The 17,121-nt window shown below is 34.2% G+C and overlaps 1 protein-coding gene across 3 annotated transcripts; it reads right to left on the bottom strand.

Annotated features, from left to right (window-relative positions):
• Positions 1 to 556: 556 nt before the first annotated feature.
• Positions 557 to 16,747, bottom strand: LOC122019982. 3 transcript variants are annotated; one of them, XM_042577656.1, is made up of 20 exons: positions 16,279 to 16,747; positions 16,016 to 16,193; positions 15,774 to 15,936; positions 14,876 to 15,012; positions 10,580 to 10,683; positions 10,374 to 10,469; positions 7,811 to 7,901; positions 7,409 to 7,529; positions 7,128 to 7,327; positions 5,446 to 5,537; positions 5,252 to 5,307; positions 4,506 to 4,595; positions 4,314 to 4,413; positions 3,044 to 3,148; positions 2,884 to 2,956; positions 1,964 to 2,118; positions 1,822 to 1,876; positions 1,543 to 1,659; positions 1,139 to 1,203; positions 557 to 948 (listed from the first exon to the last, which is right to left on the bottom strand). In XM_042577656.1, exons 1-18 carry the CDS (start codon positions 16,279 to 16,281, stop codon positions 1,601 to 1,603), a joined length of 1,878 nt encoding a protein of 625 aa, XP_042433590.1. In that variant the 5' UTR covers positions 16,282 to 16,747; the 3' UTR covers positions 557 to 948; positions 1,139 to 1,203; positions 1,543 to 1,600. The 3 variants fall into 3 exon arrangements, with proteins under 3 accessions (XP_042433590.1, XP_042433589.1, XP_042433591.1); XM_042577655.1 differs by having other exon boundaries at positions 1,139 to 1,659; XM_042577657.1 differs by lacking the exon at positions 1,139 to 1,203.
• Between the last annotated feature and the right edge of the window lie 374 nt (positions 16,748 to 17,121).

The raw sequence follows: 17,121 nt of genomic DNA, 5'->3' as shown, positions 1-17,121 counted from the left end.
AAATCCAGGGTTCGGATTGTACTGAACCAAAGTTTACTCGTGTGCAAGCACGATCTGCGCATGTCAAAGTTGTGGTGATTCCTCTTGACATTAATGAAGAAATTAAACTCATTAATGATGACATTAAATCCAGCATTAAATGATCATTTATTGCAGGCAAGAGAGACGCGTAAGAAAAGCGAAAGCAAGAGAATTCTTCCACCTTCGTTCCCCGATTCTTCTCTCAGTCGTGCATTCACTTGGCTGAACTACTCGTGATAGCACTCAAGTGCATTCTCAGTTCGCCACGAATAACTAGTGGTTTTGTCGTTGTATCCTGGGAAACAGACGACCCGAGGAAACCTCGAAGCACAGCCGGAGGTGAGGCGAATATGTTTCAAGGAAACTACGACAATCGCAGACCTCGATCACTTCACCTGTTCGGTCACTTCGCCCGCTCAGACTTTGCTGCTCGAACTCGATGCTTTGTCTGCACTCAGCAATTAGTAGAAATCAACCGTCGCTGACAGCCTGAGATTATCAACTTAGGTCATCTCGACAGATAAATTAAAATTGATTTTATGTAATTTCAATTAATTAATTTTTTAATATCTCCAGCAATAAATTGTCCAACATTTTCATTATCCACATGATGAACTGTGTTATTAGCTATTACAATGCATCACAACCATTATAGTCTTGAAGGCTGAAAATTTTGAATTTATCTCTAGTAAAATGATGCCCACAACCAAAATCTATTATAACTAGCCATTTGCTTAGCTAGTGATTATTGTGATGAAAGAAAATTCTCTATCTCCTCCGAAGATGATTATTGAGCCCACCCTTGTATTGAAGTAACCAAGGAATATATTCTGATTTCAATCCTCAAATAATGCTTCTCCTTATAAGACCTTCAGAAATTTCTTCTTTTAGATTTAGAAGAGAAATTCCTAAACACCTATTCTTGATCTGCAAAAAATATATAGAAAGATCTGTCTTACTTTTTTTTATTGAATAACCTATTCTTGATCAAAAAAACAATCTTAAACCGTTGAACTAACGATTTCAAACCGTCAAACCAGACGTTCTAAACCATCAAACTGTAAAATCCACTGTAATATAATCTATCTATAATTGGACTGGTTCAATAGCTGCATACCGAGTCCACTAGCACGTCGCTTGAATTCATTTTTGAGGCACCGATTGAAACCTCCACCAAGGGATCTTGTCACCAATATATAAAATATTTTGATGGCCCAAGATCGTTAAAAGAAAAGATGTAGAGGAAGACAATCAAAAAAATAAATTGCATTAGAAATGAAGACAAGACAAAAAGAGAGACTAAAGATAATCTAGACTTGCTTCTTTAATGAAGTAGTTGACTATTGAAAAACCTAAATTATGAAACGACTAAAACTATTTAATTATATTATAATTTTAAGTAGATCTTTTGTACTTCCAACATGATATAGTAATAGTTTAAGTCGTAATCTTTCCAACAAAAAGTAACTCCAAGAATATGGTTTCAAGGATCAGTTCAATTTCCAACAACATAAACCATACCCAGCAAGATAGGGTTAAATAAATCCCCCTTCCAGTATAAAATCTTGTAAGTGCTTCTTTATGAGTTCTCAACAGCATTTCTAACCGAAGGGAACCGATCAGCCCAATTGCAGTACCCTGCAAGTTGTTCAAAGAGGAAAAAAAAAGAGGATCATTATAAGAAACAGCCTTTAGTGAATCCATTCTATAAGAGAAGCATCAAGTTGAATAAAAGGCAGAAGCTCAATGAATCGGTGAAGCTCGAAAGTTGCTGATTGCTATAGCAACTATTTAACCAACCTGCACTGATAATTTGATGGAGATCTGAATGATCTTTCAAATACTCCAGCTCACCCTACACCAAGCCAAATATGATATTTAAGAAATCGACCAGATGTCAGGATATCAACAACAAACATGTCATTCCAGAAGGTATGTGTACCTGATTTAAACTTCTTGCAATAAGATGAGACAACTTCTCGAGAGAACTTTGGTCAAAACTTGATTGGTTTAGAAGAGACTCCTCTGATGTCAAGTCCAACACCAAGCAGCAGATGCTTGAAACCATCATCATAACGGATGGGTCCTTGCAGTTTTCTTAGTAGAACACAACGAAAATAGCATATTACTGTTTTGGATACAAAACAAGTTCTAAAAATAAGGCAAACACTATTAAAAGGTTAAGTGGCTGTCATGAAAATAGGAGGTCCACTGAAAAAACCAGGTGATAAAAAAACACTACCAAAAGAAAGGATGTGCTATGTTAGTGGAGGAAAGTTCCAACGATATTCAAACTTTTAATAACATAACATCCCTTGAGAGTTTGATAAATCATCACCAACACCAACTTGCAAAATATTTAAATCCTGTGTTGAAATAGTATAATTTGATCCATTCAAAAAACATGCAACAAAAGACCAACCTGTCCAACTATGATATTAATGTGTCATTGTTAAATGCCTGAGAGTTATTCTCGAGTGTTAGCTTAAGTTTTTGGTACCAAATCTCCACAATTCTTGTTACATCGGATTTAACTGAAATGACTAAAACAACAGACGTTTTCACTTCAGATGGCATACCTTGAGAAAGGAAATTTTGCAAGGTATCACAATCAAACAACAGTTGGCTGTTAAGGCCATTTACCGAAAAGAATAATCTCAATGTGAAAAAAATATGAGATGGATAGGTGATTGGGTTTCTTCAAGATTCACTTTTAAACTTCACTTGTCAAAAAAATACAGCTAAGAGGAGACACAAAATTATACAAAAAAGAAAATCATAGTTGCTGCAATAAGCATATCTTTGGCCCATAGATAGTTCATATTTAGGAGATATTAAAATACTTGGAGATAAGAAAAATACCATTCCAAAAGATTAATGCATGTAATAGATTAACAAAATCGGACCACTCTATCCAATCTTTGAGTTCCTTTCTCTGTCAAAAAGTAATCCAGAAAATCAAATTAACTGAAAATAAAGAAATTACCAGCAGCAGGCCGCAAATGATCTGGCCCTGACTTACACTTAATAGAAGATTCATGATGGTATCACAAGCCAAGAACACTGTATCCTTGTCATCGACTATTTGGCTATTACTTCCAACCATATTCACCAGACATTCCACAATCTGACAAGATGGAGAAACATATCTTATCTTAGAAAGTACTGAATTGAAAACTAGAGCAAGGTGATATTAGTATCATATAAAATAACAGGAATTTTGTGAACCAATATGACTTCAATGAAGAGGTTCCGAAGTTCAAAATGAGAACTAGAAAGTTCATTTCATTGCCATGTCATATTGTCATTGCATAAAATACCGGTATGTCTTTTAATGTGTAAGCCTGCAAACTGAACTTCTCAAAAAACAGTAAATTTATTAATTCTATAATACAAAAGCAATGCAGAACTTTCTACTGATGCAGGTCGAGAGAGAGGATCAATACATGGATTGTTATCATTGTACTGTGCACAATAAAGATGTGTAAACATTGGTCATCCCGTGGCTGTGAGTGGCTATGACGGACGAATAAAATTGAGTCCAAGATGCATGCATCAACAATAGAATCAAAGAAATGGCAGACTCCAGTAGTAGAGGCAGGAAAATATATGAATAACATTTAAAGGTGCTACAAAAATATTGGATTGAAGTCGGAGTCCTGAACTGTAGTTAACTGGGTCAAAGTGCAATCAACCAAACATAGCAAAACTAGAGAACCACTGAGTGCTCTTTGCACATTGCAATAGAATAAGAACAATGAAAAAACCTGAACACACTTAATTGTTTTCCCATATTATCCCAAGTAAACAAAATTAAGGTTGTGCTTCCTTGTAGGCTTAGAGAATACTATAGAAAGAAGAGATCAGAATAGAAAATGGAAGGATGGGAAAGGAAGGGAAAGAAAAATGGTTTTACTACAACTGTATTTCCTAAAGGGATGGACATAAGGAAAAGTTAAATTCTGATGCTACCCTTACTATTTTGTGAATGTAGAAAATGTACAACTGCAGCAAAGGCCACAAGCAGCCTCAAAGTCAAGGGCAAGAGGTCAAGGCTGCAACTAGGGAAAGGGTACATGGAAACTTGATGAGAATTTCTTCTGATTGGATCTGTCCAATTTTGAGGAGAAAGAAAAGAATTATTCTCCCACTTTCTTTACCTCCAATTTTCTCTCCGACAAAGTAAAAATCGTATCTCTTCATTTGTTCTTGCTTTTTCTCTAATAAAGTAAACACAGCTGAATAAGGAAAATAATAAAAATATTTTAACTAGTATAAAGAAACAGGGATACCTCTCTATGCCCCCCAGCTGAAGCCAAGGCCTTGCACCCATCAATATGCATTGTTATTTGGCACAACCACGGAAGCAAGAAGCAGATGGAATAGAAGGGACTAAACCACAGTGGTAAAAGATAACTACTATCAGCAATGAAACTAAATAATTCTTAAGTTCACAACACAGTATAGCGAGAAGAGAGTTAAACCTTGTTTCATCTTGCCCTTCAACTGACAGAAGATATCCCAACAAAGCTCGCATCTTTTCCTGGCATGCAATGGGTACCTCAGCAAGGTAGCTGGAACATTCATCAAATTCAGAAGCTTAATCTAGTATGCGCGCAGATATGTAGAAAACAAAGAGCTCTGGCAATGAAACTAAAAACATAACCACTCTAGCCATCCACACAATCTTTCTATAAGGTCCATAAAACATATTGATAAAAATCATAAAACCACCAGCATCAAGCAAATCACTAGGATAAGAAAAGGCATCAAATAACACCATAAGAGAAATTCCAACCTTGACCTACAAATGCATGAATGAGGTTAAGGTAGCTTTTGAATGACATTGCCACCTCATACCAACAACACTTGCATTTACTTGACAGCAGAGATCCAGTTTTCTTTTAAGTTTTCTAACTCAACATTCACCTGTTTGGTTATATCCTATGAGTCCCCAAACCAATATATCAATCAGGGAGCACGCCGACTAGAAATTAAATATTTGTTTATTTCTGAGAACACAACAACACCAACAACAACAATAAGAATATCTTTATAAACCATAACCATATAGATGTTAAGTTTGTTAAAGTCCATAACTTTCGTCTAGTTAGTACATTAAAATCCAACTAACATATTTGAGCAAAGAAAACAATACTCTGCTTTCTGAAAAAGAAGAAAACTAGAGTTGCTAAGATAATGAGAGAGATATACAAAAGGTTAATCGTACCTTCCTACTATCCTGACTGCTGCTAAAAGATCATCACCTTTTCTTTGACCATGATCCTATTGAAGATCAACCAAATTAAGGAAACCATAAAATTGAAATCTCAGGCTAGGAAATATAAAGTGGATACTGAGATCAACACCAAATTAAGGAGACCACAAAACTCAAGTCTCAGTCTAGGAAGCATATAAAATCACCTTTGAGTCTTGTAAAAAATCAAAAATCAAGTTAATTGTTTCCTCAAGTCCTGAAACCATCTTTGTCAAAGTGCTATCTTTCATAGGGGAATCTGCAAATAAAAAAAGAAGTGTGCTAAGAAATTTTTATCGAACCACATAAAACATAAAGATTGATTATCACTTTGATAGATAGAGAGTGTAATCTAATGAAATTGTCATGGCACTTTTCTACTCAAATGATAAATTATCATACTTGTTAACAAAGTCCTTTAGAGAGGTAATAGGATCGACTATATTTGTAACAAGGACTTACATGATATCTTTGAGCTAGTTTCAAGGGCAATGCTAGGGACCTAAGGGTTGGATGGACTCAAATATTTGCATTTACTCAGTTGTTCGCTTAGAATGTTAGTTTGAACAAATAAGTCACGAATGAATAAGTGGATGGGTGGATACATATATTCGTCTCTTCAATTGATTAGTTGGAAGGATGAATCACTCAGAAGGGATAAATCATCTGAAAAAATTCCAATTTTTCCCTTCATTTTTTACCCTTCCAAATCAGGTGAACCGAGGGAAGGATATAAAGGAATGATTAATAAGTTATAAATATGTATATATTGATTATCTTCTTGTGAATTTCCTTACATGTAACCATTTATAAAGAATTTCCTCATGCATATCACCCATTGCTACCATCATTTGTGCACCCACAACATCAGCATTTACACACCCACAATTGTCACATCAATGCCAATGTTCACCACCTCAGCTAACGTTCGTTGTCTTTTGAACTAACGTTCATTGTTCGTCGCACTAGCACTAACCTACATTGTTTGTTGCACTAGGGGTTTTGGCTATTTTTGTGTCCATCCGAAATCAAACAGAAAGAGTTTTCTTTCCTCAAGCCAAACTCTCCGATGAGCCAACAACCCCAAACATCCCCATCAGTGAGCTCCCAACCATGGCCTACCAGGCTGAAAGTTGCAGCCTGGCCACGAATAATTGATCCTTTTCCACCACTGTTCATCCTTTTCCCTCTCCCATCCACCCTCTAGGATAAACAGAACATTACTAAAATCTTATTTAAAAGAAACCTCTATAAACTAAATCCTTTTCACTTTATAAATTGTTGATTAAAATATTATATAGAAGTTAGATGGACAGAATGAAAGAGAAAAGAGGGTGAGAGTTATAGGGAAAAAATGGTATTATTTTCTTTTAATCAAATTCAATTATCCACCCTTCCATGTATCCTTGCATATGAATAAGTGAAAGCATCGATAAATGGATATATCATTCTATCTATTCATCTGTGCAATCCTTCGGATGGAAGGATAAATCAATTTCCATTCATCTACTCATTAATTGATCCACGCATCATCATTCATGATTCAATTTATCTATCCTTCATTTGAACAAGCCTTATGTGTAAAACTACGGGCCTAGTTAATAACTATCATATATTACATGGATTATAATGTAATATTGAGGTCATAAATAATACACACAAGTAGAAAAAAAAACTTTGAGGTATTTGAACCCTAACTTTCCTTATTGAAAATAGAAAGCAATAATAAGATAGATTAAGATCAACAAGAGATTAACCTAAATCATCAATAACAATTAATAGGATGAACAGGTACTTCAGAAATACCATATAAGATTGAAACCAAGACAAGAAGCAAAGAAAAAGGTACCTTTTGCATCACTAACATTGGACAAAAGTTTGATAATCTTTTCTATCAAGGAAAAAGATAAAGCCAAATTTTGCTGCTTTTGAATAATTATTCCCAATGCATCAGAAGAGCTGCTGGAAGGTTCATATTTTAAGTAGGCTAGCTCATTAAGTAAAATAGCAACTTCTACCCTTGATGACTCCAATACAAGAAAAACAAACCTACAAGGATATGAATTTCACGTAAATATAAAACAACCACTTAAAAGAGGTTCACCTAGAAAACCAAAAAAAGGTTCTTACTTGTCAACTGGAATAATTTCTTGGTCATGCTGCAACTGTATCTGATTCAACAACCAGTTTACCCCTAGTATAGACATCATCAAATCTGCCAAAAGAAGTGCTTGGAGCTTTTCAGCAGAAACTGCAAGATTTTAAACACATATTCAACTCCTCTATACCAGTCCTCAGTTATTCTTATTGATAAAGAAGAAAGAAATTTTCGGGTTAATTTTTTATGGATACCTAAAATCAGCTTGACTTTGTTTTAAGGAGCACAAAAGGTGCATGAGCTACAACCATGGTTTTGAATACTATGCAGCAGCAATAACTAACATAAAGAGGTAGAAAGAAGAGGAATCACAAAGTTCGAGCCCTTAAAGTAATGTGCACATATTAAACTGTATATAAGTAAAATAAGCATACCAACACGGTTTCGAAGTATTTCACTAATGCCAACATGTACTTGAGCTGCCCATGTATTACTTGGCATCATCCTTAGAGCTTCATGAAACATCTAAAATATACATGTTCATACAATTAAAAGAGTAATTTACACAAATTTATAATCTCAAAATCAGAGCAATAGAAAGCCAACTCAATAGCAAATAGGCTAAACAAATGTTCTAATAAATGAATGATAAGATTGAAACAAAATTTAATGTGCTTCAAGTTAAGAAAAATAAAAAATCCAAACAAAATGTTTCAAAGAAAAACTAATGGTCCAGACGTGCAGTATGTATCTACATTGTCCATTCTCTACACCCACTTTGCATGCAGACAATAGAGAAGGGGGTGCAACAAATTAAAAATAACTAGTGGTCGTGAGCCGTGGCCAGGTCACAAGAAGTAACAGCTTCATCATATAGGTATCAGCAATATAAAATTACATCCAAGTGCTACATGATAATCTAGATGTTATATCCCTTATATAAGATGGGTACAAGAGGAGATAACCAAAATTTATGTTCTTTCATCTAATTTTTCCTTGTTTTTACTTGCATTGTTGCACCCTTTTGTCAGATGGCTAAGGCTAAGAAGATGAATGAAGCAGGATAGAATTTTAGTTAAGCAATTACAATAGCTAAAGAAAACTACTTGGCTTCACGCGTGGAAATTGTTGTTATGTATTAGGTTCAAACTGTCCTGGTAAAGGACTCAATATCACTCTAACTGAGGACGTGCTCAGATGAACTGCTATATCAAAGGAACATAATTAAGCTCATGAATGATACTAGTAGTACTTAGTAGCATAGTTAACAAGATGGCTGATCGGAATTTGCAAAACAAGATTCTAGTAGAAAAAACTGATATGATAAAGAAATTCCAACAAAGTTGACATGTTTGATAAAATAGTGACTGGGCTGTAGTTTCTATAATTAAAGTATTTCGCAAACTAGAGATGGAAACACAACAGACTAGAAATGACTAAACAGGATATAATTTGAATAGACAATGTCAGACTGTTCCTTATATTATTTGCATAAATTAATAAAATTTATGCGATAACTTTTAATTTTGATTTAAGCATGATATTAATTCATTTTTTCTATTGTCATAGGTGTTATTACAATATATTTCCAGTGTAATTTCCATGTAAGCACCAATCCTTCATATTCATTGTGCATTTACAAATTATATTCCAGCAATCGAGAGCTAGTTGGAAAGAGCTATGAAAAAACATAACTATGAAAAAAGTTGAAATAACTTATAAGATAAGGAAAACATGGTGGAAATCTTGTGTTGTGCCAGGTGACACTCAAAATGTATCATCCTAATAAAATTTTCAGAAACCTAATAATGATTACTACATAACTTCTTAGGTTGCACATGCCCATGAGTATCATATAGTGCCAACACTCGGCAAGTATTAGCATGTTTCACACACGTCCTAATGAATTTAAGTAATATTTATTATTTTTTAGCTTGTTTTTCTAAAATTTAAATTTGATAAAGTATCTAAGTACTATAATCTTATTTCTAAGAGTGAACAACTTAAGTGGAAGAATATTATAGAATAAAACTGATATAACTTTATTCACACAAAAGCAAAATATATATATATATATATATATATATTTAACTCAACTTGATATCCATTTAAATTCATAACGGCATGATATGCTTTAACACATGCAAAATCATGAGGAGTATCAGTACAATATCATATAATATGATTTTAATTCAATTGATTATCTAATTATTATAATTTTATTTTTAGTATTAAATAAATAAAGTTAATAAGTATTAAAAGAGTAAACCTCACCTAAATACATCTTAGCATGCTTCAATGTGTGTCAAGTATAGGCACAACATGGTGTTGAACCATATTGTCAACACAAGGACTAAAACTCCTCCATAAAATGATATTTTAAACTTTAGATGAGTATTTTAGAATGCATTTAGAGTTTCGTTTGGATAAGAAAAATAAGAAACCATAAATAAAATAAATAATATTTGAAAGTAAAAGTGATTAGCAAACATTTTTTATTTTTTCAATTTTCCAACACAATTTTGAGAAAACCAAACTTTCTGATGAGAAAGCATTTATTGTAGAAAAATGTTTTGCAGTGCCCTACCAAGTTTAGCCTAACATACAAAATTTAATCGCACTATCTATTCTAATCTCATATACTTTACTTATTGCCAAGTTTTAGTACAACATCTAGCTTACCCTGCTCAGAGAACTACTGCAATTCAAGTTTAATGTTTTCCCCCATTTTCTAGCGTTTATAGAAATGATGGAAATGTGAAACATCAAGTGCCACAATAAGAACTAGCACAAGAAATATCCTCTAGATGAATCGATACTGATTTAGTCATGCTTATAAAGCCCATTTTTTAAGCATCATATTGAGTCTGAACTAGGAAGTTGCATCAGACAAAATTAGTGTTTGCAACACATGGCAAGCAGGACAACAACTAATACATATCTGACTCCCATAATGATTGATAAAATATTGTGAAGGGGAAGAGACAATTCACATACAGTATTATTTGATGATAGAAGTGAAGTGAGCATATGAAGAGCATCAAATTTGAAGGCATTCTGCAAAACGGCAAATTGCCTAGATATTAAAGTTACCTGCATCACCAAATTAACTGTGAGTGTGCATGTGGATGGTTCAATTATTACTGGAAAATCCATCCAGAAAAAGGGGTAAGAAAACATGCTAAAATATCACTGCAGCATACCATAGATAATATGAGAGGCAGGTTCTCACTAATTACAAAGCCAATAGATAGCCGATTCACCAATAGCTGCAGGAGTTGCATGGCAAACTCAAGTGCGCGAGTACCTTGAAAGAAAGAGACTACATAAGTAACAATATCATGCACAAGGGTCGAACAATTATATATCACGATCAAGTTAGTCATCAATTAGATTCAAAGAATAACAGTTCAAAATATAACCATCTAACGTTTAACAGATCTAGAATTTCAATTGATGTATATAATAATGACTTTAATAACGATCATACTAGGAACACATCTTGATGCAAACAAAAATAGAATGAAATAGACAATTGTTAGAATTAACTGTCTTTTTTTTTATTTTATTCTTGCTTAAATTTTTTCCCCAATTTTTTTATTTCTAGCAACTTTGTCAATTTGACTAAGTCTTATAAGCCCATATTATCATAAGACCTATAAAAGAACTCACTCTATCAACCTAGTCTATTTTGCTCTCAAATATTCTAGTCTCTCTTGGGAGATTGTCAACCAAGGCATGAAAAACCATGTGAGATCACAGGCTAAGACACAATCCTTGCCAATGTTGCATCAAGTGGTATCAGATTTAAATCTCATTCTCGATCTCAAATTCCCCTTGCATTTGATCAATATCTTCCTTTGCCTGGTTCCACTACACTAGAATTGAAATCAATCTTTAAATTAGGGTTGAAATCAATCTACAAAGAGAGATATTAACAAATTGAAAAATAAAAATCCAACTACGTGATCAAGATTTGGACACATAACTTTATCATCATATAAGTTTGCGCCAACTAGGAATAGATGCATATTTTTTCAAAAAAATTGTAACTTCCTTTGAATTTTATTCAAATTTGTCAGTTTAATCTAATTGTAAGTCTTATTTAATTACTATAACATAGTAAAAAAGAATTCAATATTTTAAAATCAAAAAATACCATAGCTTCATCCACAAAGAAATCTCTCTTTACTATGCTCTGAAAAGTAGTAACGCTAGTTTATCATGTAAGTATGATTCATATTACATTATATAATAATTAATAACTATCTTTTACTTATATTAGTTAATTGATAAATATAAGATAAAGGATATTATATTTATAAATATAAATCAAGTGAATAACTAAATATTATTTCCATAAATTATTTATCTATTAATAACTAAATATGGTTATTATTATCAATGATTACTCACATTTTACTGATAATGTCATTATTAATTCAATATTATATATAACTTATAGCCTATTAGTAATAAAATTTATTGTGTATTAGTAATAACAATAGTAATAATTCATTACTTTTTAGCTAATACATTGTATTTATTTTTAATCGAGTTAACAATAGCAATAGCTTAGATATGTAACATTTATAAATCCCTAATCTTTCTTAGCTTAGCTAATTGTATTACTAAATTATACTGATTAGTTATTATAATACCAAATATAGTTAATCTTACATATTAAATAATTACAGAGTATAGGAATTAAATAATAGAATCAACAAAATATAATTAACCTCACAAAATGAACTCACCTATTACAGTATAATTAACTTAATCTAATTCCAATGTACCTAATATAATATTAGGGATTTATAAATGTTACATATCTAAGCTATTGCTATTGTTAACAACAACAACAACAACAATAACCAAGCATTTTCCCACTAGGGGGTCGGCTGTATGAATCCTTTTACGCCATTGAGCTCTATCTCCTATTATATCATCATCTATATTTAAATAAATTTTATCTTGTTTTATTGTTGCTAACCAAGTCTTTTTTGGTCTTCCTCTTCCTCGTTTTATATGCATGTTTATCATAGTTTCACATCGCCTAACTGGAGCATTTATTGGTCGTCTAAGTACATGTTCATACCATCTTAAACGTGTCTCTCTGAGTTTTTCCTCAATAGATGCAACTCCTACTTTCTCTCTAATGCTCTCATTTCTTATTTTGTCCATCCTCGTATGTCCACACATCCACCTTAACATCCTCATCTCTGCAACTCTCATCTTCTGCTCATGTGCTCGAGTCATAGCCCAACATTCAACTCCATATAACATAGCAGGTCTAACTGCGGTTTTATAGAACTTACCTTTAAGTTTAAGAGGTACTTTACGGTCACATAAAACACTCGACGCTCCCCTCCATTTCACCCATCCTGCTTGTATTCTATGTAAGACATCTCTCTCAATCCCTCCATCATTTTGTAAAAATGATCCTAAATATTTAAATCTCTCGGTTCCAGGCAACTCGTCCTCTCCTATCTTAACAATTGTTTCATTACTTCTAATATTGCTAAACTTAAATTCCATATATTCCGTCTTTAATCTACTAAGCTTAAAACCTTTCCCTTCTAGTGTTTCCCTCCAAGATTCTAGCTTAGCATTTACTCCTTCACGTGTCTCATCTACCAAAATAATATCATCTGCAAACAACATGCACCACGGTACTATGTCTTGAATGTGTGCAGTGAGTTCATCCACGGTGCTATTGTTAACTCGATTAAAAATAAATAAAATGTATTAACTAAAAAGCAATGAATTATTACTATTGTTATTACTAATACACAATAAATTTTATTACTAATAGGCTATAAGTAGTTATATATAATATTGAATTAATAATGACATTATCAGTAAAATGTGAGTAATCATTGATAATAATAACCATATTTAGTTATTAATTGATAAATAACCCTCCTCGCGATCCTTACTAGTTCCTCATGAGCTACAAATGACCCTCCTCGTCGCTCCCACCTTTTCCTGAAGCTGGAACATCTGAACTCTTCTGCTTCCTTTGCTCTCTAAACACAAAAACGGATATATTCCACCTCTCATCTAAGAAACAATGCAGCAGATATACCAAGTTGGATAGCAGAGACATCCTTGGCGGAAGGGTTTCATCTTCACAAAGGCTCTTTTTTTTCTCCTCACAAATTCGTTGCAAGATCGACCAGTAATCAGCAAGAAGTGAACTAATGTTGGAAAGAAATGCTGATTTTGCACAGAAATTGCCAATTCCTCCCCATTTTTGTTTGATTGTTTCAATTTTTAATGCTAAGTTTGGTACTTTAAGTCTCCCCTTTATATTTTTGATAACCATCAGACACATATGATAGATATTGGCCAATATTGGATTAGTTCTTACTGATGGCAATTTAACTTAGTCAATCCATATCATGATTGATTGACAACCATGAGGACAGACAACCTTTTTCTCCAACTTGAAGTGCAGAAAGCTTGCCCACCTTCACTCAATAACATTCCCAAGCATTTTCCAGTTCAATATGTTGCCCGTTCGAACACCACTCTGCATATTTACTATGATCTGTGGATTTTGTAATCAACTACAACACCCAAATTCGGCATAGGTAGGTAACATCATAGGTCTGTAGTCGATGATTTCTAACACAAATTTATCTATACGTCTACATCCAAACAGCAAGGTAATTACAAACCAAATGTATCGTCTCATGCAAGGTGTTCGGAACCAGTTTCAGACCATAGCCAACACGATACAGTGTTAGTGCCATGTTGGGTGAACCGATACATGGTGAAAAGACAAGGAGGAATCATCGAGGATGAAGAGGCAAAGAGGATGCAGACTTGGGGAGGAGTAAAGGGAAGAAGAGGAAGAAATCAGCTTAACTAGCCACAGAAACCTTGTGCTCATGATTGCTTGCAGAACTTGTTGTCACTCAGAAGTCACTGTGGCTCATGGAACCCATTGTCGTTCACAGAAGTCGCTCATGTGTCAGTTGGATGTTGGGTGTCAGTTGGTGGGCAAAACTTATGCCAAGCCATAGAACAGGACGGTTTTTCAAACCTTGGTCTCATGTGATTGAAGAGACTTTGGCAGGGTCAGAATGGATTCAGTAATCAACTACTACTTCCAAATCCAGAAAGCAGAAAGCATCAGAAAGGCATGCAAAATATTAGATTTGCAGACGTTGATTCCCTACCAGCAGAAGTTTTATCAGTGCTTTCACTTTAACACCTAGGTAGTAGGAGAAACATAGAAATCAAACAAATCTAAGGAATCAAGAGGAGAGATTAGTGTGATTTGATGATTCTATCGAGTATAAACTAAAACCTTATCTAAAGGGGCTTTGCAAGGGTCCAAACAAGTATAAACTACAACCCTATCTAAAGGGCCTTTAAAAGGGATAAAACTTATGGTTTCTAAATCAAATTCATGTTTTCTTAAATCAAAAAACAACTCCCTTTTATCAATTTTCAATTATACAATACAAGGAAAACAGAACATTTAGTACCATCGTTCAAGGTAGTAATATGAGATGCAAGCATGTCAAATACTCCAGGTTGATAAAATTTTGCTACTCCACCATCTGAAGCAACAGCAACAAGTAAGAGAAACTCATAGCATTCCTCAAAAATGGATGAGTCAGACCTGCATCCAAAGCCCAAACTAGTTTCAATGCAAGCAAACAAGCCAAAACTCAACATCAGAATAGAAAATTACAGAGGGATTAAATTATATAGTTAAAATAAAAATAATTTTGCTCCGTCTAGAAACAGTATGAAATATGAACTTTAGTTTTTGGAGCAAACAAAGGTAAGGAAGTGTAACATCAAACTTCTGTTGGCATTACTCAAGTTACAAGAATAGATATGATCAACATTTGTGTGATGCTAGCTTTTCTACCTTTGAGGAGCAGCATGACAAGAAAAAACATGATGAGTATCCCTGGAAGGATACGAGAAGAATGTTTTCAATTACTAGGTAAATCAGTTGACAAACAGCAACCACAAGGAAGGTAAGTAATAAAATATGGGTATTTACTTCAACCATCTTTCTGTACTGACACACATAAACAAAGCTAAGAATTGATCATACAGAGATTTGTTGTGAATATATTAACAACAATACCGATTGAAGAATGCCGGAGTATTAAAAAATAAGTTCAGAAAATTATTAAATAAAATATTAAAATAAGTGTGACTACGATTAGTATGTGAAAATCAATCATGTGTATCACAATCAACAACAACCACAACCAAGTCTTACCCCCACTAAGTGGGGTCGGCTAATCATGTGTATCGCAACAAGATAAAATATGACATAGCAAAAATTCAAAATTCTTTGACATAGAAATTATTCCATACAACCTGAAGATTTTAGAAGAAAAATAACCGAAATTAGAAACTCACGATTTTGTAACTATTTCAGCTACAAGAGGAACTTTAGAGACCATGTCCTCAGATGAAGCAATTTCTGGCACCCGACACAATGCAGCAAGAAGGGTGATAGAGAGCCTCAAATATGCCTCTTTATCCTCGCCACTTCTAAACCCACCAGATCCCTTTCCCATACCTGAAACAAAACCCAAGGAACTTGAATCGCGAGAAAATAAGCAAAGTTGAAGTTATTAGGAAAAGATCCCAAGCATTACCGGTTAAGATGAGTCTCTGAAGAAAACAAGCACCGACAGCATCATAGACCTTTAGAACGGCAGTTGCGTCATCCCCATGACATAATTTTGAGGCGAGAAGGAGACCGGCAAGCTTTTGCTCGTCCCGCTGGCCTCTCAACAGCTTCAAGCAATCATCCAAAGAGGGTCCACTCGATGCCTGAGAAAAATAAGGAAAAGTTAGCAAATGTAGAACTTTTTGAGTGGGTGTGAGAAAGAAAGAGAAACGAGATAAGGAAACTCACCATATGATATGAAGGGAGATGTATGTTTGCTTCTCGGAACGATGAGTTCGATTAGAGAAGGAGTTCTAGTGCCTAAGCTTTCAACAGATAGGACGAGGAAGTATTTCGACTTTCTGTCTCGCAAATAGTGACACAGAGAGGCAGCGAGGTGTCACGCCCCGGGGCGAGCAGAACAAGAGAGGGAGAGGCACGAGAGAGGTAGAGGGGCAGTCGGAACAGCCTTTCTCGCCCCCGGCGGCTACGGCTGTGAGCGCGACAAGGGGCGGCGACAGCCTGGTCGATCGCGAGAAGCAAGAGAGAAGTCGAGCAGCAGAGAGAAGGAGACGGGGAGGGTAGGAGAGGACGCCGGCGGGTGAGGCGGTGGGGTTGCACGGCCAAAGGAGAACAGAGGAGAGAGAGGGGTGCGTCGTGGTGTGAAGAAGAGATCCCTACTTACCCAAATTCTCCAATCAGTCCAACAAGGTTAAACAGAAGTATCTCCGTTTAAAAACTTTGGTTATATTTAAACCAAATATGAATCTAGATAATTTGATTATATTTATTTTAATTTATCTATAATTTTAGAGTTACAAGAAATTTAAATATGTTATTCATTATTTTCTCATAGATTAAATATAATAAAAAAAAATCATCAAAATTCTCCTAATATAGAAATACATCCATTTCAATTCTTGTAGATTTCTAAGGTTGTAAAAAGTTCAAATATACTATTCATTGTTTATTTCGATTCAGATGCATTAAAATGTTTTTAGAAGAATCCACGTATAAAAGAAAAGAAAAAATTGAGAGGAAAAAAGAATAAACATTGCATGCATAGGAGGAAAGAGAAAGAGAAAAATAACA

The sequence above is a fragment of the Zingiber officinale genome, chromosome 9A (genome assembly GCF_018446385.1).
Source record: "Zingiber officinale cultivar Zhangliang chromosome 9A, Zo_v1.1, whole genome shotgun sequence".
NCBI lineage: Eukaryota > Viridiplantae > Streptophyta > Magnoliopsida > Zingiberales > Zingiberaceae > Zingiber > Zingiber officinale.
This window is presented reverse-complemented; position numbering and strand designations above follow the sequence as displayed.

What these genes read in the sequence shown, in the direction of transcription:
- LOC122019982 (XM_042577655.1), bottom strand. An exon ending in GCTGAAATAGTTACAAAATC is followed by an intron (nt 15,013 to 15,773) that starts GTGAGTTTCTAA and finishes CTTTGGATGCAG; the next exon opens with GTCTGACTCATCCATTTTTG. An exon ending in AATACTTCGAAACCGTGTTG is followed by an intron (nt 7,530 to 7,810) that starts GTATGCTTATTT and finishes AAAATCTTGCAG; the next exon opens with TTTCTGCTGAAAAGCTCCAA.